This window comes from Pituophis catenifer, unplaced genomic scaffold, assembly GCF_029215685.1.
Source record: "Pituophis catenifer annectens isolate HBS135680 unplaced genomic scaffold, rPitCat1.0.hap2 SCAF_10, whole genome shotgun sequence".
Lineage (NCBI taxonomy): Eukaryota > Metazoa > Chordata > Lepidosauria > Squamata > Colubridae > Pituophis > Pituophis catenifer.
This window is the reverse complement of record NW_027256890.1, coordinates 4,155,282-4,181,092: the sequence shown is the minus strand read 5'-3', so window position 1 is coordinate 4,181,092 and position 25,811 is coordinate 4,155,282. Positions and strand designations below refer to the sequence as shown.

Genomic DNA, 25,811 nt, shown 5'->3' with positions numbered 1-25,811 from the left:
ACATTAACACATTCCTGCAAGACTGGAAGTATTTCACCTTCCCTTTTACTCTACAGGAAACTAGGGAGGGTCCCTTCAAATACGTTTCCAAGGCCTTCCCTCCATCTCTGGGCTGAGATATCATTTTTATTTATTTATTTACTCCCTTGTTGTCTATCCTGCATTTCTCTCTCCTCTCTCCCCTGTACATTATTTATGGGTTCATAATTTTATCACCTGGCTGGCTGGAAGCATTTAAGCTCCTGTCTAAGATTCTAGGATGAAGATGTCTTTCCTTGTTGAGCCATCAAAGCATTGCTACACAAAAGCTAACCGCCACTTTATTAGCGCTTCTGCCAGGATTTAAACCCTTTTGATGATCGCAAGATGCTGCCGTCAAGATTGGTGAGCATTTAAAAGCTGTTGCTTTGAATTATTTCGGCCCTCAGGATGCCAGATATATTTCTTTTAATAAAACAGCTCGCCCGTTCGCTTCCCATAAATTAATCTTGTTCTTTTAGCATTGTCCTGGCAAATATTCATCATGTACTCTCTCTCTCTCTCTCTCTCGTTCTCTCTCTTTTAATGATTTAAAGAGGCTGAGTCAAATGCAGAATCAATATGGAAATTATAAATATAGGCACTTCTCGACTTATGTCCACAGTTGGGAGCAGAAATTTTCCACTCCTAACCACGGCAGTTGGGCCCAATTTTACAACCTTTTTTTGTCACGGTTAAACAAATCTCTGCTGTTGTCCAGCGAGTCACGCAGTCGTTAAGCAAATTTGGTTTCTCCACATTGACTTTGCTTGCTGGAAGCCCGATGAGAAGGCCGCAAATGGCAATCACGTGACCCCGGGGACACCGCAAACCGTCATAAATACGTACCGGTTGCCACAGCACCCATATTTTGATCGCATGACCATGTTGCAACAGTCATAACTGTGAGGATCGGTTGTCAGTCACTTTCATTAGCACAGGGAGTCCTTGACTTACGACCGCAATTGAGCCCAAAACCTCTGTCATTAAGGGACATATTTGTTAAGTGAGTTTTGCCCCATTTTATAACCTTTCTTACCACTGTTGTTAAGTGAATCACCGTAGTTGATAACTTAATAACCTGGTTGTTAAGTGAATCTGGCTTCCCCCGTTGACTTTGCTTGTCGGAAGGTCACAAAAAGGGATCACGTGACTTTGGGACACAGCAATGGTCATAAGTATGAACCAGCGGCCAAGCGTCTGAATTTTGGTCACCTGATCGCAGGGGAAAGGTCATAACTGTGAAAAACGGTCCTAAATCACATTTTTCAGTGCCGTTGTAACTTCGAGCGGTCACTAAACGAACTGTTGTAAGTCGAGGACTGTTGCCTGTCCTGCCAAGAATACTACATGGATGTGTCCACCTAGTCCAATGATGGCTAACCTTTTTGCCATCGCGTGCCAAAAGCAGGGGGAGCACGGGGCGGTCGCGCATGCGTGTGTCCACACCCATAATTCAATGTGCCCCCCACCCATGCATGAACACGCGACCCCCAGTTTTAGCACATAATGGCACGGTAGGCCCGGTAGGCCCATTTTTCACTCTCCCCAGGCTCCAGACCCTTTCTAGGAGCCTGGGGAGGGCAAAAACAGCCTTCCCAGCCCCCCATTAGAGGTCCTCTGGAGGCCGGAAATGGCCTGTTTCCCAACTACCGGTGGGCCCGGAAGGCGCAAAAATCAGCTGGCTGGCATGCACATGTGCGCCGGAGCTGAGCTAGGACAACACTCACGTTGCCCACCGATATGGCTCCGCATGCCACCTGTGGCACGCATGCCACAGGTTCGTCATCACGGACCTAGTCACTAGGAGACACCTTGATTCAAAGGGGTCTTGATTTTCATCATCGTATTGGTGATGAACACAACAACAAAGACATGTGGTTGGTTGATGGAACCGCATTGCCTGCAGTTGAGTCAATATAGTTTACAAAGCCAGACTCAATAGCTTTGTGGGGTGTGGGGGGCAAACCCATTGTGGCTTATTCAGTCATGTTGTGGCCTGCCAGCAGATCTGGCAGCAGACTCGGACAGTGAGGAGGTTGGGGAGGAGCATGGGCCAGTCCTGGAGTCTGGGGAAGGCTCTGATGAGTGCTCTGCATCGGAGGCAGAGATGGGGCCAGGGCCATCTGACAGTTGTCAGCTGCCTTCGGAGTCGGACATCAGTGGGACAGAAGAACAGCTGGAGCCTGTTCCCAGTGTGCACATGCACAGAGTGGCCAGATGAAGGGAACAGCAAAAGAACAAGGGTCGACTCAGGAGTAAAGCCACAGGTGGATGGTGAATGGCCCCTCCCAGAGGGAATAAAGAGAAGCGAAGGGGAGGGGAGTTTGCAGGAGACAATTAATTCGTTTGGGTGAAGATCTGTTCCTGCATTCTTGCCAAGTATTGTCGGTTACAGTGTGGAATCTGAAAGATAAGGGCCTGGCCACTCTCCAAGCCTGATCGAGGTTGGTAATTGTGAACTATCTTGGAAGACTGTGGGAGAGGAAAGACTTTGCTGGAGAGGAATTCACTGTCAATTAAATAAAAGGGGCTTATCGGGACGAGGACTCTAGCTTCATGCTGCGGGGGAAGCTTAGGGCAGAATACATATATTGTTAAGCCCATTGTGGCTTGTGCGGATAGAATCCTGACCCAAGGAAAGTCCGATGTTTGTCTAACTTACGCCCGTTGGGAAATGCACGATGGGAACCAGCACTGCTTCCCACAAGATTTTTGATTCCTCTGTTGTTGTTGTTTTTGTTCCTCTTAAAAATTTTCTGCAAATCTCAGGATTTGTCTAAGACAGCCACGTTTCAGTGACAGCATTTTAGCCCCAAAGATGGGCATGGAACGTCTCCGGTGACTTCCTGTGAATGCGTTTCCAATGAATGAGAAGTTCCCTTTGAACCAGGGGTCAAATCCAGCAGGTTCTGACAGGTTCTGGAGAACCGGTAGCAGAAATTTTGAGTAGTTCAGAGAACCGGCAAATACCACCTCTGGCTGGCCCCAGAGTGGGGAGGGAATGGAGATTTTGCAATATCCTTCCCCCAGGAGTGGGGAGGGAATGGGGATTTTGCAGTATCCTTCCCCTGCCATGCCCACCAAGCCACACCACACCCACCAAGCCACACCCACAAAAAATTGAATTTCACCACTGCTTTGACCCTATTTCAAACTTATCCCTTTTTTCCACACCAATCACCAGCAAAATAGGCTCATGGGTTTTGCAATATCTTTCTCCCAGGAGTGGGGAGGGAATGGGGATTTTGCAGTATCCTTCCCCTGCCATGCCCACCAAGCCTGGGCATGATAACTATATGGAATAACTGAGGCAGGCCATAATCAGAGCTGGGGGAGAGGAATCAATTCCCCCCCCCTCATTTTCATTCAGCCCTTGAGTCAGAACACCTGCCATTAAGAGCTCCTTCGGTGATAATTTCAGTACTCCAGTCTTACGTGGAATAGATTATTGATTGGGAAGGTATCAAGGAAATACCACTGAAGGGCCATCTTGTCTCTCTCAAGGACGCTGCCTTTTCCAGCCACACAGACGTGGCGTGTCGCTGGCGAGCGTCAAGCAAGCAACAATGGCACGACGACAACACAATAACAGTTGGCCTGCCAGCGTGAACCTGAGTTCAAATCCCAGATCAGCAATGAAGCTTCAAAGAGACTCTTTGGTGAACCATAAGATAGAGAGATGGATGGTGAGAGAGACAGGAGAGGGAGAAAGAGAGAGGGGGGGGGAGAGAGAGGGAGGGATAGATAGGTAGTAGATAGATGCAGATATACTATAAATGATTACAGAGAGAGAGATGGATGGATGAATGGATGGATGAATGGATGGCTAGGTAGGTAGGTAATAGATAGATGTAGATATACTATAAATGAATACAGAGAGAGAGAGATGGATGGATGGATGGATGGATGAATGAATGGATGGATGGGTGGGTGGGTGGGTGGGTAGCTAGGTAGGTAGGTAGTAGATAGATGTAGATATACTATAGATGAATACAGAGAGAGGGAGGGATGGATGGATGGATGGATGGATGGATGGATGGATGGATGGAGTTATACTGTAGATGGACAGAGAGGGGGGAAGGAGGGGTGGGTGGGTGGGTAGCTAGGTAGGTAGTAGATAGATGTAGTTATACTGTAGATGAATACAGAGAAGATGGATGGATGGATGCATGGATGCATGGTGGGGGAGAGAGAAAGGGAGGAAGGGAGGGAGAGATAGAGAGAGAGAGATGTGGGTGGAAGACATAGGAAAAGGATTCTCCCAAAGTTCGTAGTAAACTACAGTAGTCCAGCAGACTCAAAACTGACATCCTCCAGGGTGTTGGGACTACAATTCCTATCTAGTTGAACTTTTTTGAAGTTAAATTTTCCCCCTGAACCTAGAATTAAGGAGAAACTTCCTAGCAGTGAGGACAATTAACCAGTGGAACAGCTGGCCTTCAGAAATCGAGGGTGCTCCATCACTGGAGGTTTTTAAGAAGAGACTGGACAGCCAATCTCTTCTTAATCTCTGAAATAGTATAGGGTCTCCTGCTTGAGCAGAGGGTTGGACTAGAAGACCTCCAAGGTCCCTCCCAGGTCTATCCTGACTGAAGATCGAAGGTCTATGAAAGGAAGCTTCATTTCTTTCCAGCTTGGCTCCCTGCCATCAAAACAGGTGAATTGCAGAAGATAACACTGGGAGCAAACATTTTGTGGGAAGGGTTGACATTATTTTCTCCCCGTGGGTGGGGATGTTTGTGTTTTTACGTTCAAGCTTGGAGACACAGCCACGCATATCCGTGTGGCACGCCTTCTTGATGCGGGCTAGCCTACCCTGAAATTAAAAAAACCTCACACCCCTCTTCTTTGTGTGAGCTGCCTGTGAAATGCCTCTCCTCCCCTTTTCTCCTCCACCTTTGCCCCAACAGCTCGTGAAACAAATTAAAAAGTCAAATTGAAATGCAAATCTTTCCTGCAAATAATTAATCCCAAGGTTTCTCAAATGCTCGTATTAATTCTGCGGGTGCTGATGGGGCAGGAATCGAGAGCGGGGTATTTTTTAGTGTTGAGGCTGTGTCAGGCCAGCCTGCTTTGTCTCCAGTTGTGCAGAGTTTTCCACAGGGACAGCCTCAATGGAGCAGGCCTAGCACAGGTTGTCCTCGACTTATGGCCACTAAGTTCCGTTCCTGAACAAGGTGGCTAGAAAATGAGTCGTGCCCAATTTTTGGACCTTTTTTTGGCCACTGTTGATAAGCCAACTCCTGCAGTTGTTATGTGAATTAGGCAGTCACAGCAACCCTGTGAAGTGGATTGGGCTGAGAGGGAGGGACCAGACCAGAATCACCCAACAAATTTTTATGGCTAAGGTGGGAATAGAATTCAATGTCTCTTGGTGATTGGCCCAAAATTAGTCAGCTGACTTTAATGACTAAGGTGGGACTAGAACTCTCTGTCTCCTGGTGATTGGCCCAAAGTGAGTCAGCTGACTTTAATAATTAAGGTGGGGTTAGAACTGTCTCCTGGTGATTGGCCCAAAGTGAGTCAGCTGACTTTAATAATTAAGGTGGGGTTAGAACTGTCTCCTGGTGATTGGCCCAAAGTGAGTCAGCTGACTTTAATGACTAAGGTGGGACTAGAACTCTGTCTCCTGGTGATTGGCCCAAAGTGAGTCAGCTGACTTTAATGACTAAGGTGGGACTAGAACTCATCATCTCCTGGTGATTGGCCCAAAGTGAGTCAGCTGACTTTAATGACTAAGGTGGGACTAGAACTCACCATCTCCTGGTGATTGGCCCAAAGTTAGTCAGCTGACTTTAATGACTAAGGTGGGACTAGAACTCACCATCTCCTGGTGATTGGCCCTAAGTCACCCAGCTGGATTTCATGGCTAAGGTGCAACTAGAACTCACCATCTCCTGGTGATTGGCCCAAAGTTACCCAGCCAGCTTTCATGCCTAGGGTGGCAATAGATTTTTCAGTCTCTCAATTTCCAGCCTGGTGCCTTAACCACTAGACCCAAACTGGCTCTAAACTAATAGCCAGGGAACCCCATGAAGTCTTCCTTCAACACTAACGTTTTAGATTTTGTTTTTTCTTTGTTCTTTCTCTCTCCTCCTGCTATAGAAGGTGAGCTGCTGATTCAATGAAATCTCCAGCGGAGACCAAGTCATTGTGATCCCTGACTGGTGTAGGTTGAATAAACGACTCTTTTGTTGGCCTTCTGGGGACCCAGTTGGCAGCTCCCCCCTGGTTGTGCCTACTCAGAGCTGGGCCTGTTTTGCCTTTCCATCGCCTGCCCTCCTGTAGAGGCTGATCACGTCTCTTTTGTTTAGGCTTCTCTTCGCTGGGCTGGTTCATTGCGAGGGAAAAGGAGCATTTGATGGAGTAATGAAAAAAAAGTTTCAGTCCCTCTGACAATATGGAGTAGAAATTCCAGCAGGCAGGGAGGGGGAAAAATTGCTGGCTTTATGGAAGGGAAGGAGTGGCATGGTTTTTATTATAAAAGGGACCAACAAAATGATTAAACATGTTATTAGGGAAGTGGAATTAGTCCCAGCTCCAGTTTTCTACTCAAAGAGACATAGAACATAGAGTAACAGGGTTGGAAGGGGCCTTGGAAGTCTTCTAGTCCAACCCCCTGCCCAAGAAGGAGCCCCTGGTTAATTGTTATTGTTAGGAAGTTTCTCCTTAGTTCTAGGTTGGATCTGTCTTTAATGACCTTCTACCCTTGTCTTGCCCTCTGGTGTTTTGGAATGCTATCATGTCACTCCTAGTCCTTCTTGTCAACTTGCAAAGCTTTCAAGTTGCCATGAGCAGGAGGGAGGGAGAACTGAAGTGAATTCCACACATTCTTTCTGACCGCAATCAGAAGGAGGGTGTTAGGTTTCACAGCCAGCCAAAGTGGCTAATTGGAGAATGTGATTTATGACATGGCCAGGGAGGAGGGAGAGACAGGGTCATAGGGGAACATAAATCTACGTGGGATCAGTCCTAACTGCATCCGAGTATTGCCGGAATGTTGCTCCTAATAAATGACTATATTTCCTTTGAAGTTTGGATCATGGCTCATGAATTAATTAGGGCATCTTTCGGAAACTTGACACTTCTCTTCAATAGCTTAGATGTACCTGCCGTATTTTTCGGAGTATAAGACGCACCTTTTCCCCCCCAAAAAAGAGGGTGAAAATCTGGGTGCGTCTTATACTCCGAATGTAGCCCTGCCCAGCCTCGCAAACGGAGATTTCAGAGGCTGAAAGAAGCCTCTGAAAGAAGCTTCAGAAAAAAAGCCTCTGAAAGGCTTTTCTCTAAAATAATATGGCAAGCAACAAAAGAAGAATCAGTAAAGGTTCTAACCAAACGATGTTAACTAATCTGGAGAATGACACAATAACCAACAGATCGGAAGCTGTTATACCAATACCATAGAGATTGAACAGAGTACAGATAGTCCTTCAGAAAAAAAAAGCCTCTGAAAGAAGCTTCAGAAAAAAAGCCTCCAAACAGAGCTTCAGAAAAAAAGCCTTTTTTTTATGAAGCTCTGTTTCGGAGGCTTTCAGAGGCAGAATTTTTTTTTTTTCTGAAACAGAGTTTCAGAAGTTTCAGAGGCAGAGAAAAAAAGCAAAGCACAGAGCTCACAACCAACGAACCTGTTGCTAAGATTCACCTCTGGAAACAGCTGATTGGGGGTATTCTGGGGGGCCCATCCACCTGCCAATCAGCTTTGTTCTTATTTTCCTCCCCAAAAACTAAGGTGCATCTTATACTCCAGTGCGTCTTATAGTCCGAAAAATACAGTAATTCCCTCAATCATTCATCATAGAGTTCAGTTTCCAGACTTCTTATCTTCTTGTTGGCCTTCCTAAACATCTGATCCAGACCATGACGGTGGTCCCTCTTCATGGAGGAGATGTTCTCCAGAGGTTCTTAACACCAGCCCCTATGATTTCCTCTAACTCTGATCCTCTAAGCCAGAGGATAAGGAAACACCAAGGAAATCTCCTTCAGGATAGTCCAGACCAGGGGTGTCAAACTCAAGGTCTGGCCCGCAGGGCAGCCCTGGAAACAGCATAGATCTGGCCTGTGGTGCCTCTGGCGGCAAAAATGGAGCTGGGGTGGGGGAGGGATGCTCCATTTTCACTGGCAGAGGGCTATCAAAACAAACTAAAAACAAAACAAAAGGAGAAACGTTTCCCCTTTTGCATTTGAGCATGCAACAAGAGACAGGAAAGGAGGAAGGGAAAGAGGAAAGGCAAAGAAAAAAGAAGGGAAGATGGGAAGAGAGCAAGGAAGGAAAAAGAAGGAAGAGGGAAGGAGAAAGAAGAAAAGGAAGGAAGGAAGGAAAGAGGGAAGGAAGGAAAGAAGGAAGGAAGGAAGGAAGGAAGGAAGGAAGGAAGGAAGGAAGGAAGGAAGATTATAATGAGAGGGTGGAAGGGTCTCAGAGAAGTCCTGCACTTAGCCACCAGCGATAAGTCAGGTGCCCCTGAGATGAGTGACGTCGAGCTGGCTGTGCCCACCATTGCCATGCCCCCCGGCCATGCGCCTACCCACCCCTGGCCCTCTGAGGTCAAGCACAACCCTGATGCGGCCCACAATGAAATCGAGTTTGACATCCCTGGTCCAAACCGTTGATGTTTTCTACTGGATTCCTTCGGCAGCATCTAATGGAGCGGAGGTCATGGCCCCCATGTTGGACTCCGAGTCTGTCAAATCAGCAAGGGGTTCTTCAGAGAGTTGCTTTCAGCCACCTGTTCAAATGAATCTTGGAGAACAAGTTCAGGTTGACTGACCATCAGCCATCTTTTTCATGGGAATGAACCTCTGAACAGCTTCAAACAGCTTCTCCGTAGGCACCTGGAGAGTTAAAGGGGTTTTGCGAAACCCTGCGAGAGCGGATGGAGCAATCGGCGAGTTTGTTCCTGCCTGTCAGGATTTTGATATCTGCCATGTTGGTTTGCCCATGGATATAGTTTAATTTCAGGGAAGGGTAGTCTGTAAAATTAAGGTTGCAAGAACATGTCAGCTGTCACGGGTGAAGGAGGCTGTGGAAGAACAGAGTGGAATGAATGACATCAAATCCATAGTATGTTTAAAGGACTTGCCTCGAACGTCTCTTGATGAGAGAAGCTGAACGTGACCAAGATAAATGTGACCAAGAAGCCTTCACTTTCCTGGAAGATGCTCCTGAATTTGGTGGGCTGTGGAGTTAGATGAATTTCCTGACAAATGCACGGTGTATGGACAAAGTAGAGAGATTTCCTAACAGTGAGAACGATTAACCAGTGGAATGGCTTGCCACCAGAAATCATGGGTGCTCCATCACTGCAGGTTTTTAAGAGACTGGACAGTCACTTATCTGAAATGGTATAGGTTCTCCTGCTTGGGTGGGGTGAGGTGGGTTAGAGAAGGGACCTCCAGAGTCCCTTCCAACTCTGTTATTCTGTTCTGTTAATCCATTATTCTTTCTATGATCACATCCATCCCATCAAGCCCAAAGATAGTCCAGAATGGTATAGGAGCTCCTGCCATGGCCAAGGAGTTGGACTAGAAGGTCCCTTCCTGGGCACAGTGGTTAGAGGTCAGTACTGCAGGCTACTTCTGCTGACTGCCGGCTGACTGCAATTTGGCAGTTCAAATCTCACCAGGCTCAAGGTTGACTCTTTAGTGTCTTTAGTTGACGTCCTTCCTAGGTCGGTAAAATGAGGACCCAAATTGTCGCGGGCAAGAGGCTGACTCTGTAAAGTACGGTAAAGCACTGTAAAGCGGTATATAAAGCTAAGTGCTACTGCTATTGCTCTTCCTTTTCTCCTTCCTTCCTTCCTTCCTTCCTTCCTTCCTTCCTTCCTTCCTTGCACAGTGGTTAGAATGCAGTATTGCAGGCTAATTTTGCCCACTGTCAGCAGTTCAATCCTGACTGGCTCAAGGTTGAATCAGCCTTCCATCCTTCCAAAGTCAGTAAAATGGGGATCCAGTTTTTTGGGGGCAAGAGGCTGACTCTTTAAACTGCTTAGAGAGGGCTGTAAAGCACCGTGAAGCGGTATATAAGTCTAAGTGTTATTGCTATTGCTATTGCTTTTCCTTTTCCCTTTCCCTCCTTCCTTCCTTCCTTTGCACAATGGTTAGAATGCAGTATTGCAGGCTAACTCTGCCAACTGCCAGCAGTTCGAGTCTCACTGGCTCAAGGTTGACTCAGCCTTCCCTCTTTCTGAGACTGGTAAAACGAGGACCCAGATTGTTGGGGGCAATAGGCTGATTCTGTAAACCGCTTAGAGAGGGCTGGAAAGCACTGTGAAGTGATTGCTGTCCTTCCTTCCTTCCTTCCTTCCTTCCTTCCTTCCTTCCTTCCTTCCTTCCTTCCTTCCTTCCTTCCTTCCCTTGCATGGTGCACACTGGTTAGAAAGCAGCATTGCAGGCTAACTCTGCTGACCACCAGCAGTTTGATTCTCACTGAGTTAAGTTTGCCTCAGCCTTCCCTCCTTCCGAGGTGGGTAAAATGAGGAGCCAGATTGTTGGGGGCAAGAGGCTGACTCGGTAAACTGCTTAGAGAGGGGCTGTAAAGCAGTATTTAAGTCTAAGTGCTATTGTTATTCATCTTCCTTCCTTCCTTCCTTCCTTCCTTCCTTCCTTCCTTCCTTCCTTCCTTCCTTCCTTCCTTCCTTCCTTTGCACAATGGTTAGAATGCAGTATTACAGGCTAACTCTGCCAACTGCCAGCAGTTCAGTTCTCACCAAGTTAAGGTTGACCCAGCCTTCCATCCTTCCGAGGTCAGTAAAATGAGGACCCAGATTGTTGGGGGCAAGAGGCTGACTCTGTAAACCGCTTAGAGAGGGGCTGTAAAGCACTGTGAAGCGGTATATAAGTCTAAGGGCTATTGCTATATAACAAACTGAACATGCTTTGGCTCCCAAGATCAGACAAGAACAAGACCAGCTCTGGGTCTTGCTTTCGTTCCTTGAATATCAGGTATGGTTGGCTGGGCCACCCCACGTGCGAAACAACAGTTTGCGAACCCCAATATCTTGGCTTTGCCCAGCCTGCTATGACAAACCTAGATGACAAAGTCCGGCTTCCAGATTGTTCTGACCAAGGCTTCCTGAGACAGTAACAATCACACGATTAGTCCCAAAAACCCTCTTTTTATTTCCATGGCTGTGAAATAATTCATTCACAGCCCGTAATGAGTCCCAAGCAGTTTGTGAATAGTCCGACAGAAGTCTGCCACAGTCTTTTGGGATAAGCACCCACCTTTATCTCCCTTGAAACGCTGCCAAGGACCTAATTGGCAATTAGCTTTGCAAGGCCACACGGAGCACAGAGTCAAAACGGAGCTTCAGAATTTAAACCAACCAGAATGAACAAAGTTGCTTCCTGCAAAGGCTCACGTGCCTTTGTTCTTCCTTTATGTCTTATAGGAGGGGCCAATCATCTCCAAGCCTTACTCCCAAGTTGCCCCTTTTGTTTTAACTGTTCTTTCCTTCTGACAGCTCTGCACATGCGCACACTGGGAACAGCTCCCCCTGTTCCTCTGCCTCGCTGACGTCAGACTCTGGAGGCTCCGGAGTCAGCACATAACTCCCAGATGGCCCTGGCCCCATCTCTGCCTCTGGCAGAGCCCTCGTCCGAGCCTTCCCCAGACTCCAGGACTGGCCCATGTTCCTCCCCAGCCCCCTCACTGTCCGACACTGCTACCAGTCCGGCACGCCACCGATAGCCAAGCTAACCATTCTAGGTTTAAATAGGATCAGTAAATTGCAACCCTTGTGAAGGGACTTGTGTGCAATGGGGAATTAAAAAAAAAAAAGAGCCAACCGTGTGTGCTCATTAACCAAGATTTATCATTCATACGCTTTGCAAACGCAGCCCCGTTCTTTACATCCAACCGACGAAACCAATATCCAGCCGGCTTGCGAGTTATTTTGAATTTTAACAAAGAAGTCGCCCTTCTAATCCCCTTCTGCTCAGCTGCGGCTTATTAGAAAACAGGTCTCTGATAGCTCCCCGTCACATTCTCATCTCTAAAATTGCCTATTCTCTCTTGCTCTGCTCCCCCCTAAATGGTCGCTGGGAACAAAAGGCTTCTATTCTGCCATCACAGCAAGCTTTTATGTACTTTAAGTTGCTGGGCAACAGTCCGTTTTGCCACCCACAGGTATTTGCCTTCAAATGGGCTGAGAAGCAAAACAGAGACAAAGGAAAGGAATAATAAAGCAATTTGCAATGGTTCCTTAAGGGGCTATTAACATTCACAGCAGCCCCCCTCCCACCACTGCCTTTACAGATTCTAAGCTGTTTCAAAGCCCACTTGACTCTTATCCTAGAGCCTCTCTGACTTCAGGTTCAATCAATCAGAATAGCGCTGGAAGGGACCTTGGAGGTCTTCTAGTCCAGCCCCCCTGAAATGGTACAGATCCTGTACCATTTCAGTCAGGTGGGCTGTCCAGTCTCTTTTTGAAAACCTCCAGTTGTTGGAGCACCCACGATTTCTGGAGGTGGGCCGTTCCACTGGTTAATTGTCCTCGCTGTCAGGAATCTTCTCCTTAATTCCAGGTTGCTTCTCTCCTTGATGAGTTTCCATCCGTTGTTTCTGGTCTTGCCTTCTGCTGCTTTGGAAAGTAAATTGACCCTCCCTCTTCTTTGTGGCAGCTCCTCAAATACTGGAATACTGCTGTCATGTCACCCCTAATTCTTCTTTTCTCTAGATTGGCCATGCCCAATCCTGCTTCTTAGAACAATTAATCAGTGGAACAACTTGCCTTCAGAAGTTGTGAATGCTCCAACACTGAATTTTTTTAAGAAGATGTTGGATAACCATTTGTCTGAAGTGGTGTAGAGTTTCCTGCTTAAGCAGGGGGTTGGACTAGAAGACCTTCAAGGTCCCTTCCAACTCTGTTATTCTATTCTATTCTATTCTATTCTATTCTATTCTACTCTACTCTACTCTACTCTACTCTACTCTACTCTACTCTACTCTACTCTACTCTACTCTACTCTACTCCATTCCATTCCATTCCATATTTTCTATTCTATTCTATTCTATTCTATTCTATTCTATTCTATTCTATTCTATTCTATTCTATTCTATTCTATTCATGACAACAGTATTCCAGTATTTGAGGGGCTGCCAAAAAGAAGAGGGAGTCAACTTATTTTTCAAAGCACCAGAAAGCAAGACAAGAAACAAGGGATGGAAACTAATCAAGGAGAGAAGCAACCTGGAATTAAGGAGAAACTTTCTAACAGTGAGGACAATTAACCAGTAGAACAGCTTGCATCTAGAAATTATGGGTGCTCCATCACTGGAGATTTTTAAGAAGAGCCTGGACAGTCACTTAGCTGAAATATTATAGGTTCTCCTGCTTGAGCAGGGGGCTGGACTAGAAGACCTCCAAGGTGCCTTCCAGTTCTATTCTACTCATCCCCAGATCTGATCCTGCTTAATCCTTTGAAGTCAGCTATAATCTGAACTAAAGTGAACTCTGATGATCTGGTTTTGGAAAGTGGCTTTCTGAAAACACAAGATCAAGTTCTCACTGTCCACAGATTATTAAAAGACAACTCCTGTGGTCTATATATTGTGTTACTCTGGACATTTTGTTCAGAGAAGGCTTTTGGGGGAGTGGGGTTATGGGGGGGTTGAATCTTCTAAATTTATAGCAAGCTAAGGAGAGCTCTGAAGGCAGATCAAATATAAATATTTATTCTACAGGCAACAACAATATTTGCTATTGTGGATCAGATCTTGTGGTGTGTTTTTTTTATTTACATTGTTAATCAATCCAAAAACAATTAAACTAACCTCATAATGGAAAAGGGTCAGAGTATTAATTAACTCGAAATTCATTTCAGGTAGCTTGAAACAAGGCAGAAACCGCTGCTTCTAATGTCTATGTTACTGTGACGACCAGGATTTTCACGGATTAGCAACATCTCCTGCATCCACCCCAAGTTTACGACGAACTGAAATTTTGCAATGCGCTTTGATTCAACCATTTTTCTCCCTCCCTCTTCTCTGCCAGATAAAAATTACATTTCAGTGCTGCTTTAACCCCAGGATTTTTTTATTATTATTATTAATATGGAGATGTGTGTGTTGTTGGGTTTTTTGTTGTTTTTTTTGTTGTTTTTTTTTTTGGTAATGCAGCTCTAAACAGAATGTAAGTCGCATAAACAGAGTCTCTGTGAGCCTGGCAGTATATATACATTTAAATTCTCATCATCGGAAACGGATCGTAAATTTGCCTTTGACACCAGAAAGTAATAGGATTCATTGGCCAGCACAAAATGCTATCTATTCTTTTGACCCAAAGAAAGCTATATTTCTTTAGGCTAGAGAAAACTTATGCAAACTCTATCTGTGTTTGAATATTGGATGGAGTTCACTCAAAACCAGTCCTTTAAGTCCCAAGAGCATAAAACATACAAATATTGGCTTTAAGGTAATGCTGCATTTCTTGTCGTTCCCATTGTGTGTTTGTTATTTTGCTTGCCGCCAGAGTTCCTCTTGGCAGAAAATAAGTAAGTAAATAAGTAAAATTCCATTGCATTCAATTCTCAGCCGAAGCAATTGCTTTTAGACTTGACGCCTTAAGAGAGAAAACTCTCAAGGCTTGGGAAAGAATCATATAATTTCTCTACGGTTGTCTTTGATAACGAGTAGAATAGCTTGCCTCTTTGAGTGGTGGGTGCTTCATTGCTGGAAGTTTTCAAGAAGAGATTGGACAGCTACATGACGCTACAGTTCTACAGATGTTGTAAGGTAGCCAGAGGATGAGATAGAACATAGAATCATAGGGCTGGAAAGGACTTCAGAGGTAGATACAGACTAACAGAGTTGGAAGGGACCTTGTAGGTCATCTAGTCCAACCCCCCATCCAAGCAGGAGACCCTTTACCATTCCTGACAGATGGCAGTTCAGTCTCTTCTTGAAAGCTTCCAGTGATGAAGCTCCCACAACTTTGGAAGGCAATTTCTGTTCCATGGGTTGATTCTTCTCACTGTCAGAAAATTTCTCCTTAATTCCAGGTTGAATCTCTCCTTGTTCAGTTTCCATCCATTATTCCTTGCCTGGCCTTCGGGTGCTTTGGAAAATAGCTTGACCCCCTTCCTCCTCTCTGGGGCAGCCCCTCAAATATTGGAAGACTCCTCTCCTGTCTCCCCTGGTCCTTCTCTTCACTAGGCTAACCATGCCCAGTTCCTGCAACCGTTCATCGTATGTTTTAGCCTCCAGTCCCCTCATCATCTTGCTTGCTCTTCTCTGCACTTTTTCTAGAGTCTCAACATCTTTTTTATAGTGTGGTGACCAAAACTGGACGCAGGATTCTAGGTGTGGCCTTACTAAGGCTTTATAGAGTGGTGTTAGTACCTCCCTTGATCTTGATTGTTTCCTTCTGTTAATGCAATTTAGGATTGCATTGGCTTTTTTGGCTGCTGCTGCACACTCCTGGCTCATGTTTAATTGGTTGTCCACTAAGACTCCAAGATCCCTCTCACAGTCACTGCTATTAAGCCTGGTTTCACCCAGTCTATATGTGTACTTTTCATTTTTCTCGCCTAAGTGTAAGACTTACCTTTTCTCTACATTGAATTTCATTTTGTTAGATAGGGCCCAGTCCCTTTTCAAGGCAGGAGGCCTAATACCACCCAGGTCAAATGGTTGTCCAGTCTAATTTTGAAAACCTCCATGATGGAGAGGCCATAACTCCAGGCGGCAAATTATTCTATTGATAGTTCTCACTGTCAGGAATTTTCTCCTTAGTTCTAGGTTGGATCTCTCCTTCATAAGCTTCCATCTGTTACTTCTTGTCCTGCTCTCAGGACCCTTTTTAACAGTAATAGAGTTGGAAGGGACCTTGGAGGTCATCTAGTCCAACCCCCTGCTCATGCAAGAGACCTGTACTAGGGATTCGAACTGCCAAACTGCCAACGTTTCTGATCGACAAGCTTGGTGTCTTAGCCACTAAGCCACCTAGTCAGGCTTTGGAGAATAGGTTGACACACACACACACAGCCACTCAAGTACTAGAAGACAGTTGTCATGTCCCCCCTAATCCTTCTCTTTGATAGTCTAGACATTCCTGCCTCCTTTAACCATTCATCACAGAACCCTCTTTTTTTAACTATGTCCTGGAGGATCAGAAGAGAGAAATGGCTCAAGTGCTGATAAAGATAGTCTGTGATCATGTTGACAGCTAGAACTAAAAAAAACAAAAAAAAAAAAGAACCCACTTGGCAGATCTAGAACACAGAAGAAACAAGAGAACTCAACACGTTCTGAAAACGACCCGAGATATTCAGTGGGGATATACTGGCAAGACAGAGGAACTGAAAACTAACTTTTATTCCTGATGGCCTGGATTTCTTCTCACCATCATAGCCACCTAATTTTAAAGGGTGTGCTTGTTCCTACAGGATGTTGAAAACCAGTCCCAAAGGGCATAAAGTGGGGTGATTTTGCTATACTTTGTAAAGCAGCAATGGGTAACATTGGCCTCCGGTCATGCCTAAATCCTCTCCCCTTTTTCATTCATTTCATTTTCATTTTATTAGATTTCTATACCGCCCTACTCCCGAAGGACTCAGGGCGGTGCACAGCCAAACAATAAAAACACATACAATACAAAATTTAAAAATAAAATAAAATTAAATTAAATAATTTTGGCCCCGACAAATTTAAAACCCCAAACTTTTAAAACCAATTTAAAATTGAATATATAAAATACTAAAAGATATTTAAAATTTTAAAAATCTTTTATAAAAGAGGGGGAAAATTAGGCCAGGCCGGCCTGGTGAAATAGTAAGGTCTTTAAGGCGCGGCGGAAGGTGCGCAGATCCGGGATCCTCCGTATCTCTGGGGGGAGCACGTTCCAGATAGTAGGTGCCCCCACAGAGAAGGCTCTCCCCCTGGGGGCCGCCAGTTGGCATTGTTTGGTTGACGGCACCCGGAGGAGCCCCTTTCTATGGGAGCGTACCGGCTGGTGGGAGGCTATTGGTGGTAGTAGGCGGTCCCGCAAGTACCCAGGTCCTAAACCATGGAGCACTTTAAAGGTGGTAACCAAAACCTTGAAGCGCACCCGGAAGACCACCGGGAGCCAGTGCAGCTTGTGCAGGAGAGGTGTTATATGGGAACGTCATGTCGCTCCCATTACCACCCGCGCGGCCGCACTCTGCGCCAGTTGGAGCCTCCGGGTGCTCCTCAAGGGGAGCCCCATGTAGAGAGCATTGCAATAGTCCAGGCGGGAGGTGACAAGGGCATGAGTGACCGTGCGTAACGAGTCCCGATCCAGAAAGGGACGCAACTGGCGAATCAGGCGAACCTGATGAAAAATCCTCCCGGTTACGGCCGTCAAGTGCTCTTCTAAAGACAGTCGTGAATCCAGGAGGATGCCCAAGTTGCGAGCCCTCTCCGTGGGGGCCAATGATTCGCCCCCAATAGTCAGTGATGGTGTCAACTGACTATATCGGGACGTCGGAAACCACAGCCACTCAGTCTTGGATGGGTTGAGCCTGAGCCTGTTCCTCCCCATCCAGATCCGTACGGCCTCCAGGCACCGGGACATCACTTCAAGGGCATCGTTGGGGTGATCCGGGGTGGAGATGTACAGCTGGGTGTCGTCAGTGTACTGATGGTACTCCACCCCGAAACCACGGATGATCTCGCCCAGCGGCTTCACATAAATGTTGAACAGGAGAGGCAAGAGGACCGACCCTTGCGGCACCCCACATATGAGGGGCCTCGGGGTCGACCTCTGTCCCCCTGTCAACACAGACTGCGACCGGTCAGAGAGAAAGGAGGAGAACCACCGCAACACAGTGCCTCCCACCCCCAACTCTTCCAACCGGTACAGCATGATACCATGGTCGATGGTATCAAAAGCCGCTGAGAGATCTAACAGGACCAGGACAGAGGAGCACCCCCTGTCCCGAGCCCTCCAGAGATCATCAACCAACGCGACCAATGCCGTTTCCATGCTGTACCCGGGCCTGAAGCCCGACTGGAATGGATCCAGATACGTCGTTTCATCCAGGTGCTGGGGGAGCTGTTGCACGACCACACTCTCAACAACCTTCGCAACAAAGCAAAGGTTGGAGACCGGACGATAATTTACCAACATTGCCGGGTCCAGGGAAGGCTTCTTGAGGAGAGGCCTCACCACCGCCTCTTTCAAGGCGGTGGGAAAGTCACCCTCACTCAGCGAAGCGTTTATAATCCCCTGGAGCCAGCCTCGTGTCACTTCCCGGGAAGCCAGTACTAACCAGGAAGGACACGGGTCCAATAAACAAGTGGTCGCATTCAGTCTACCCAGAATCCTGTCCACGTCCTCAGGGGTCACAGGATCAAACTCATCCCAGATAACATTCTCAAGACCTGCCCCTGTCTCTCCCCCTGAGACTACCCAGTCGGAGTCCAAATCTTCCCAAATCTGAGTGATTTTGTCATACAGATACTGAACAAAATCCTCGGCTCTACCCTCCAAGGGGTCCTCCCGCGCTTCCTGGTGGAGCAGGGAGCGGGTCACCCTAAAGAGGGCGGCCGGGCGATTATCTGATGATGCAATAAGAGCAGCAAAATAACTACATTTCGCTGCTTTTATCGCCACTAAGTAATTCCTAATGTGGGATCTTACTAGTGTCCGGTCAGATTCAGAAAGATTGGCCCTCCAACTACTCTCTAGGCATCTTTTCCGGCGCTTCAACTCCCTTAGCTCCTCGGTAAACCAAGGAGCCAATTGAGATCGGCGCCAGGTCAGAGGCCGCAAAGGCACGACCCGATCCAGAGCACCAGCAGCCGCCCTATCCCAGGCGGCCACCAGGTCTCCAGTCGAGGCGTGTGCCAGAACCTCAGGAAATGGCTCAAGCTCCATCTGGAATCTGTCAGGTTCCATCAGGCACCTGGGGTGGAACCATCTTACCAGCTCCGCCTCCCTGCGGCGGGGTGCAGCGGTTCGCAAGTCGAGACGAAGGAGAGAGTGATCTGACCATGACAAGGGTTCAGTAACTATATCCCCTATATCAAGATCCCTCAACCACTGTCCAGAGACAAAAACCAGATCCAGCATGTTTCCCCCTGTGTGGGTAGGGCCATGAATTAACTGGGTCAGGTCCATAGCTGTCATGGAAGCCATGAACTCCCGAGCCATCTCTGACGTCTCACCCACGGACGACAGGTTGAAATCCCCCATGACCATAAGCTTAGGGGTATCAACCGCCACCGCGGCAATGACGTTGAGTAGCTCGGGCAGGGCTGTTGCCACGTGGCAGGGAGCCAGGTACGTGATCAGCAAACCCATCTGAGCCCCATGACCCCATTTCACAAAAAGGGATTCACAGCCGGCCGTCTGAGGAACAGTGGCCTCCCTCGGTCTCAGACCTTCTTTAATGATAACCGCTACCCCCCCGCCCCTCCCCTGTGACCTCGGCTGATGGAATGCTTGGAAACCTGGCGGGCACATTTCAACGAGGGGAACCCCCCCTCCTGGCCCAACCAGGTCTCCGTAATACCTGCCAGGTCCGCACCCTCCTCTTGAACAAGATCACAGATGAGAGGGGCTTTATTTACTACGGACCTGGCATTGCACAGCATCAGCCGAAGGCCTGGGTCCTGAGGGTCTATGCAACCTGAGGAGCGAGTAGAGCCTTGGGGGCCGGAGCACGCCACCGCTCATAGACAGCGAGTGCGCACTCCCCTAACACGATATGGCCCCCTGCTCCCGCCATATCTACCCCTCCCACCTACAGTACTGATGTTCAAAAAACTATCCGGACAAGGTCTAACCCCCCCCTCGATCCCGGGTCCCCCATCCCCCACGCCACGCTTCACTGCCAGACCCGACCCTCCCCCTTGTGGATTATCCCCCATACCCACAGCCCGAATTCCAATCTGACCCTCCCCCTCCCTAGGACCCCTTAAAAATTTCACTAAAAATTTTCTTAGAAAACCCCTCAATCCCCTCGTTTTCACATGCCACCTCTCTGGGTCCCAAAACCCTTCCTTGAGGTGGGCCCTCGATAGTGAGGAGGGCCACATCTGCGAGAAGGGGGAATCTCACAGCGGAAGAAGATCTGCAGTCGTATACATCTCCAAAATGCAGCGATGGAGGCCCAAAGCTCAGACAGGGGACTTCACAAAAGATGTAACACAGCCAATTGTTCATCGATGTGCTGTTGGTATCTCAACTGTCCTCCCACAACAGCAGGAGGGTCCTAAATTATCTCCTCCAATGGGGGCGACCTCCGGCCCGCCCTCTCACGGCGGAACCCCATGGGGCCGTAGATTGAAAAAGTTCTCCCACAGACAAGAGTCATGATGTAATAGAGGACCCCTCAACAGTTGCATCAGTTTGGCTGACCATGGTCGGAAGAAAGATTTATCAGTCTATCAGTCAGTCTATGAGTCACGCCAGGGGCGAAGATGGAAAATCCTTGGCAAAGTCTTATACTCAAGATCATATTCGAGTAAGCCCCGATGAAAAAGGGAAAGAAGGGAAGGGGAAGAAGGAAGAGGGGAAGAAAAAGGGGGGAGAGAGAAAATTCCCTCAATTAGGGCGAATAATAAGCCCATTTAGGCAGACACAGTACCTGGGAGGGGGAGGAGAAAAGGGCTGGTATCTATGTGACGGAAAACTCCTCCGTCGCCCCCCAGCCCTACATTCCTCAGATAGTTCAGTTCTTCCGGGATAACAAATCCGAACCCCAGCCTCCATTGGATGTCACAGGGGGCCTCCAGGTCCTCTACAGCTGCCAAGATATTCCGGGAGGGGATCTTTCTTCTCCGGTCCGTTATGCTCCTCTCAGTTTTTACCCTCTAGCAAGCCCCACTTCTCCGGCTATAGGGCCTGAGAACAGCTCCAGTACTTCCATGGGGTGTGCCATGGCCCAGTTTAATGTTGGGGCCGGCCTCACCACCCCCGCTGATATCCACGCCACCATTCCTGGATTCCAGGGGCCGCTGAGGAAGTTCCTGAGTGGGGCAGATGAAATTTCAACAGGCTGCCACCACTCGCTGCCCCACAGCCATACTTCCCCCTTCACCTTGCCGCTATCGCTGCCAACGACTGCCGCCGAACAAACCACCATAGCACCACTTTCGGCGGCGTTGGAGCAGCGCGGCCAACTTCTTCACCAGCGCCTCTAGGCATGTCCAGGGGCGAGGGAGATCTCAAAAACCCTCGCCCCCTCCGCTGACTGACCCCACCGCCGCCAGCAAGCCACATCTCCATATCTCCGTTCTCCGCTCTCCGCTCAGCTCGGCTCCGCTCTCCCTTCTCCTTCTCCTTCCCAGCAGCGCCGCCGCTCTCCACTCTCCATTCGGCTTGGCTCTCGGCGGCGGCAGCAGAGTCGGAGCAGCGCGGCCACACTCTCCCTCACCGCCTCCGACTCCGGGGGTGTCCAGGGGCGAGGAAGATCGCAAAACCCTTGCCCCGAAGCCATCCGACCGAATCAGGGGTCGCTGATGGTCGAGCTCCCCTGCAGCACCCCCTCGAGCCCCAGAAAATCCTCCATCCAGCTGCAGCACCTCACCTCACGACCGCCATCTTGCGCATGCTTTTTAAATGTAAATTTTAATTTGTTTTAAATTATGGGGTATTTTAAATTCAGCCAAATTATTTAATTCGTTTTTATTTGATTTTAAATTTTTGTATTTATGTGTTTTTATCTTGTGGCTGTTCATCACCCTGAGTCCTTCGGGAGAAGGGTGGTATAGAAATTAAATTAAATAAAATAAAATAAAATAAAATAAATGCTGCCTGCATCTTCCCTGAATCATGAATGAGTAGAGTAGAGTAGAGTAGAGTAGAGTAGAGTAGAGTAGAGTAGAGTAGAGTAGAGTAGAGTAGAGTAGAGTAGAGTAGAGTAGAAATATGGAATGGAATGGAATGGAATGGAATGGAATGGAATGGAATGGAATGGAATGGAATAGAATAGAATAGAATAGAATAGAATAGAATAGAATAGAATAGAATAGAATAGAATAGAATAGAATAGAATAGAATAGAATAGAATAACAGAGTTGGAAGGGACCTTGGAGGCCTTCTAGTCCAACCCCCTGCCTAGGCAGGAAACCCTACAACACTTCAGGCAAGTGGTTATCCAACATCTTCTTAAAAACTGGAGCATTCACTGGAAGTTTTTAAGAAGATGCTGGATAACCACTGAAGCATGAACAAATCTCTCAACAAAATTCTGGGATTCCAGTACAAGAATTCCACATCTTCCAGAAATTAGCCATCTGAGTGCACCTGTCCACACCATCCACGGTGACAAAAGTACAGTCAAGTCACAGATGACTTGATGAACTGAAGTTCAAGGCCAAACTTCAAAGTAAACAGCGGTCCCCAAGGATGCTCTGGGCATGCCTGGCTTAAGTCTTACACCACAGATCTTTCCAAAGGTGGGATATGGAGAGGCCATTGTTACAAACCACAAAAGGAAAGCCATGTTGGACACGTCAGTTCAAGAGAAAGCAGACCGACACGTCGATAAAAGCTGCTGTTCTCCCCAACTCGGACATGTCCGCGCACACCCTCGTGCGCCGAGTCTTAATGAGAAAAGACACCTGTGGCTGCACACAAGCACATACGCAACTCGGCTTTCTTACCAGTTCTCAGCATGGGGATCAATGCGCTCGCACACAATGGTAGCCGTCGTCTGTGTCCGTCCATTGTCAACATCTTGTTGAACTTGCCACCGGTGTGGATCAATGACTCGTATGTCGATGATCTTCACACCTGGGGCAGCCTTAACTCTGCCGGGAGAAGCAACAGAGATGGGTTAAGTCCTGAACAATTAAGGCAAAGAAGAGAGAAACATTTCCAAGTGTTAACAAATCTTTGGGTACTGCAGGCCCCAGGCAATGATGACAAACCTTTTCAGCACCAAGTGCCCAAACCGGAACGTGTGTGCATGTGCACACGCTGGAGCATCATAAACCCAAAGACCAACTGGGCGGTGCGCATGCCTGTTTTTTGGCTATTTTTCGGGCCATTTTCAGGTAGTTTTTCAAGCCGTTTTCAGGCTGTTTTCTGGGCTGTTTTCCAGGCCATTTTTGGCCCTAAAAACAACCTGAAAATGGCCCAGAAAACAACCTGAAAAAGGCCCGAAAACAGCTTGTTTTTTGCCCGGTTTTTTTGCCCGCTTTCAGGCCATTTTCCAGGCTGTTTTCCAGGCCATTTTGGGGCTGTTTTCAGGCTGTTTTTGACCCAAAAAACGACCTGAAAACGGCCCAGAAAACAGCCTGAAAAGCAGCCTGTTTTTTGCCCTTTTTTGCCCCTTTTCAGGCCATTTTCCAGGCTGTTTTCCAGGCCATTTTTGGGTCATTTTCAGGCCATTTTTGGCCTGAAAAATGACCTGAAAACTGCCCAGAAAACAATCTGAAAAAGGCCTGAAAACAGCCTGAAAAACAGCCGTTTTTTTGCCCGGGTTTTTTGCCCATTTTCAGGCCGTTTTCCTTTTTTTTTTTTTTTAATTTTAAAAAACAAACTTTATTAAATTTAAAAAGATAAAATTATATAAAACATTCACGACCTTAAAATACAATCAACGATACTAATCACAACCAACAAACAAGTATATATGGTATATATTCAGGCCGTTTTCCAGCGCTCCAGCACCCGCAAAGACCACATACTGGAAACCAGAAAATCAGCTGGCGACGGCACACATGCCCACAGAGAGGGCTCTGTGTGCCACAGGTTTGCCATCACGGCACCAGAGCAATAGCTGGATGGAGCTTTGATATTGGGGTGAAATGCTCCCGGTTCGCACCAGATCGCCTGATCCCGTAGCGATGGAGGCGGGTGGTTTGGAAAACCGGTAGCAAAAATCCCTGCCCCCCCCCATGCCCAGCTGAGCCGTGTGATTATCAGAGGCTTTTTTTCTTTTAAATGCCTCTGACAATCCAAGCTGAGTTGCCTGATCGGCAGAGGCATTTAAAAGAAAAAAAAGCCTCTGACGATCAGGCAACTCAGCTGGGATTGCCAGAGCCTTTTGAAAGCATTTTTTTACAACCTCTTCGCGAGGTTGTAGAAAAAATGGTTTTAAAAGTAAAAAAAAAATTGGCCACGCCCACCCAGTCACATTACCCCCCACCACCACCAAGCCACGCCCACAGAACCGGTAGTAACAAATTTTACATTTCACCACTGTTTGATATGTCCCTCACACCTGGGAGAACACGGGACAATCCGTCCAAAGTGAATCAGGTCCTTCTCCCAAGCTTCTCCTAAGGTCCTTTTTTTTCACCCGGAGGCTCACCTTGTGAGCTTCTGTTCTGCAGTTACACTGTCTATTTCCAGCTCGTGTCGTCCTAAATTTCCCTTTGCAAAGCACTTATCTGGATAGTCTTAAAGTGGATGTGAACGTGACTGAAGGACGAACCTCCCTTTTTAATCCTAGATTTTAAACCCAAGGGCAGCAGAGGACAGGTCAAATGGGACCATGAGATCCTCATCCAAGCAGGAGCAAAATCCTCAGCCCCCCCCCCTTTTTTTTTTTCATGGAGGTGGGGGAAAGGTTGGAAGGATTTTAAAGGTCAAAAGGGGTGTATCAAATGCCATAGAGGTTTAAGGCAGTGGTGAAATCCAAATCTTTTTACTACCGGTTTTGTGGGCATGGCTTGGTGGGCATGGCAGGGGAAGGATACTGCAAAATCTCCATTCCCTCCCTACTCTGGGGCCAACCAGAAGTGGTATTTGCTAGTTTTCCGAACTACTCAAAATTTCCGCTACTGGTTCTCCAGAACCTGTCAGAACCTGCTGGATTTCACCCCTGGTTTAAGGCCTTTATTGTCCCCCAGATGGGGAAAAAACTGGTGGGTTTGCAACTAATTTTCCATGTTCACAAGCTGTCTTTAAGAGCAGTGTGTCAGGGGCTCCAATTAATGCACCCATCGAAATCAGAACTCCGAGGCAGGCAAGTTCCTCAAAGAACAGTTTTATTGGATACATCATATTGGCACGACTGGTGAAAGCCAACTCTGAAAATCCCCGCGACTTTCACCTAATGAAAAGTAAAAGTTTCCCCTTTTCCCCCCAGGCCACTTGGTCATGCTATCCAATCCAGTTGCCAGCCGGTTGCTTGGTTACTTCCCTCCTCCTCTGGCCCACCAGCTGTGAGAATGACCTTGGTTCCCACAGGAAAACTTTATTGTTTTGGCTACAAACGCCGATTTAACTATTTTTCCCCCTCCCTCTGTTGTATCCAAGCCTCCAAGATGGCCCCGACCAGATTCGCCTCAGGGTTGACACAGTGGAGAATTCTAGTTGGGTTTATTTTCCTCACCTACTTCTCCACCAGTCTGTTGGTTCCAAACATTTGGTCCTGCGGGTTTGGGTTTATTATTATTATTATTATTTTCCTCCTGCTATTTATGTTGACATGGCAAGGATGTAATTGCTTATCAAAGCTCCACGTTCCAGGCAAACCAGCGTAACCTGGGACCAGGAGAGCAACAAGCATCAGACAACAACATTTTTAGGAAAACGTACAAGCAGAAACACTGTTAACAAGTGTCATGCTTCACTTATCAACCTTGCTGGAGCTCCAGGGTAGGGAATTCAATTCTAGAAAAACATCTACTCAGGCCGTGCAGGTAAAGGGTATGTACCTGAAGGAGGCAAACTAAGAGATCCCACCGTTGTTCTTTGCATTCGGCAAACTCAATAAATGTACACACATTCACGAATTGGGGAATCATCCTGCATGCAAGTCAACCCGAGGCAGGATAGAAGCAGAACCTTAGTGGAGTTGGTTAATCCTTCTGGTCCTCCAACAATTTTTAATGAATTCCTTGTTACAAGTATGAAAAAAATAATAAT

At 47.3% G+C, this 25,811-nt stretch overlaps 1 protein-coding gene across 1 annotated transcript in view; it reads right to left on the bottom strand.

Annotated features, from left to right (window-relative positions):
- Nucleotides 1–25,811, bottom strand: part of LOC139321820 (transmembrane protein 132B-like) — a 259,956-nt gene that overhangs the window by 146,065 nt on the left and 88,080 nt on the right. The window contains 1 exon segment of the mRNA XM_070950725.1: nucleotides 22,595–22,741. Coding sequence (XP_070806826.1) covers nucleotides 22,595–22,741 — 147 coding nt within the window.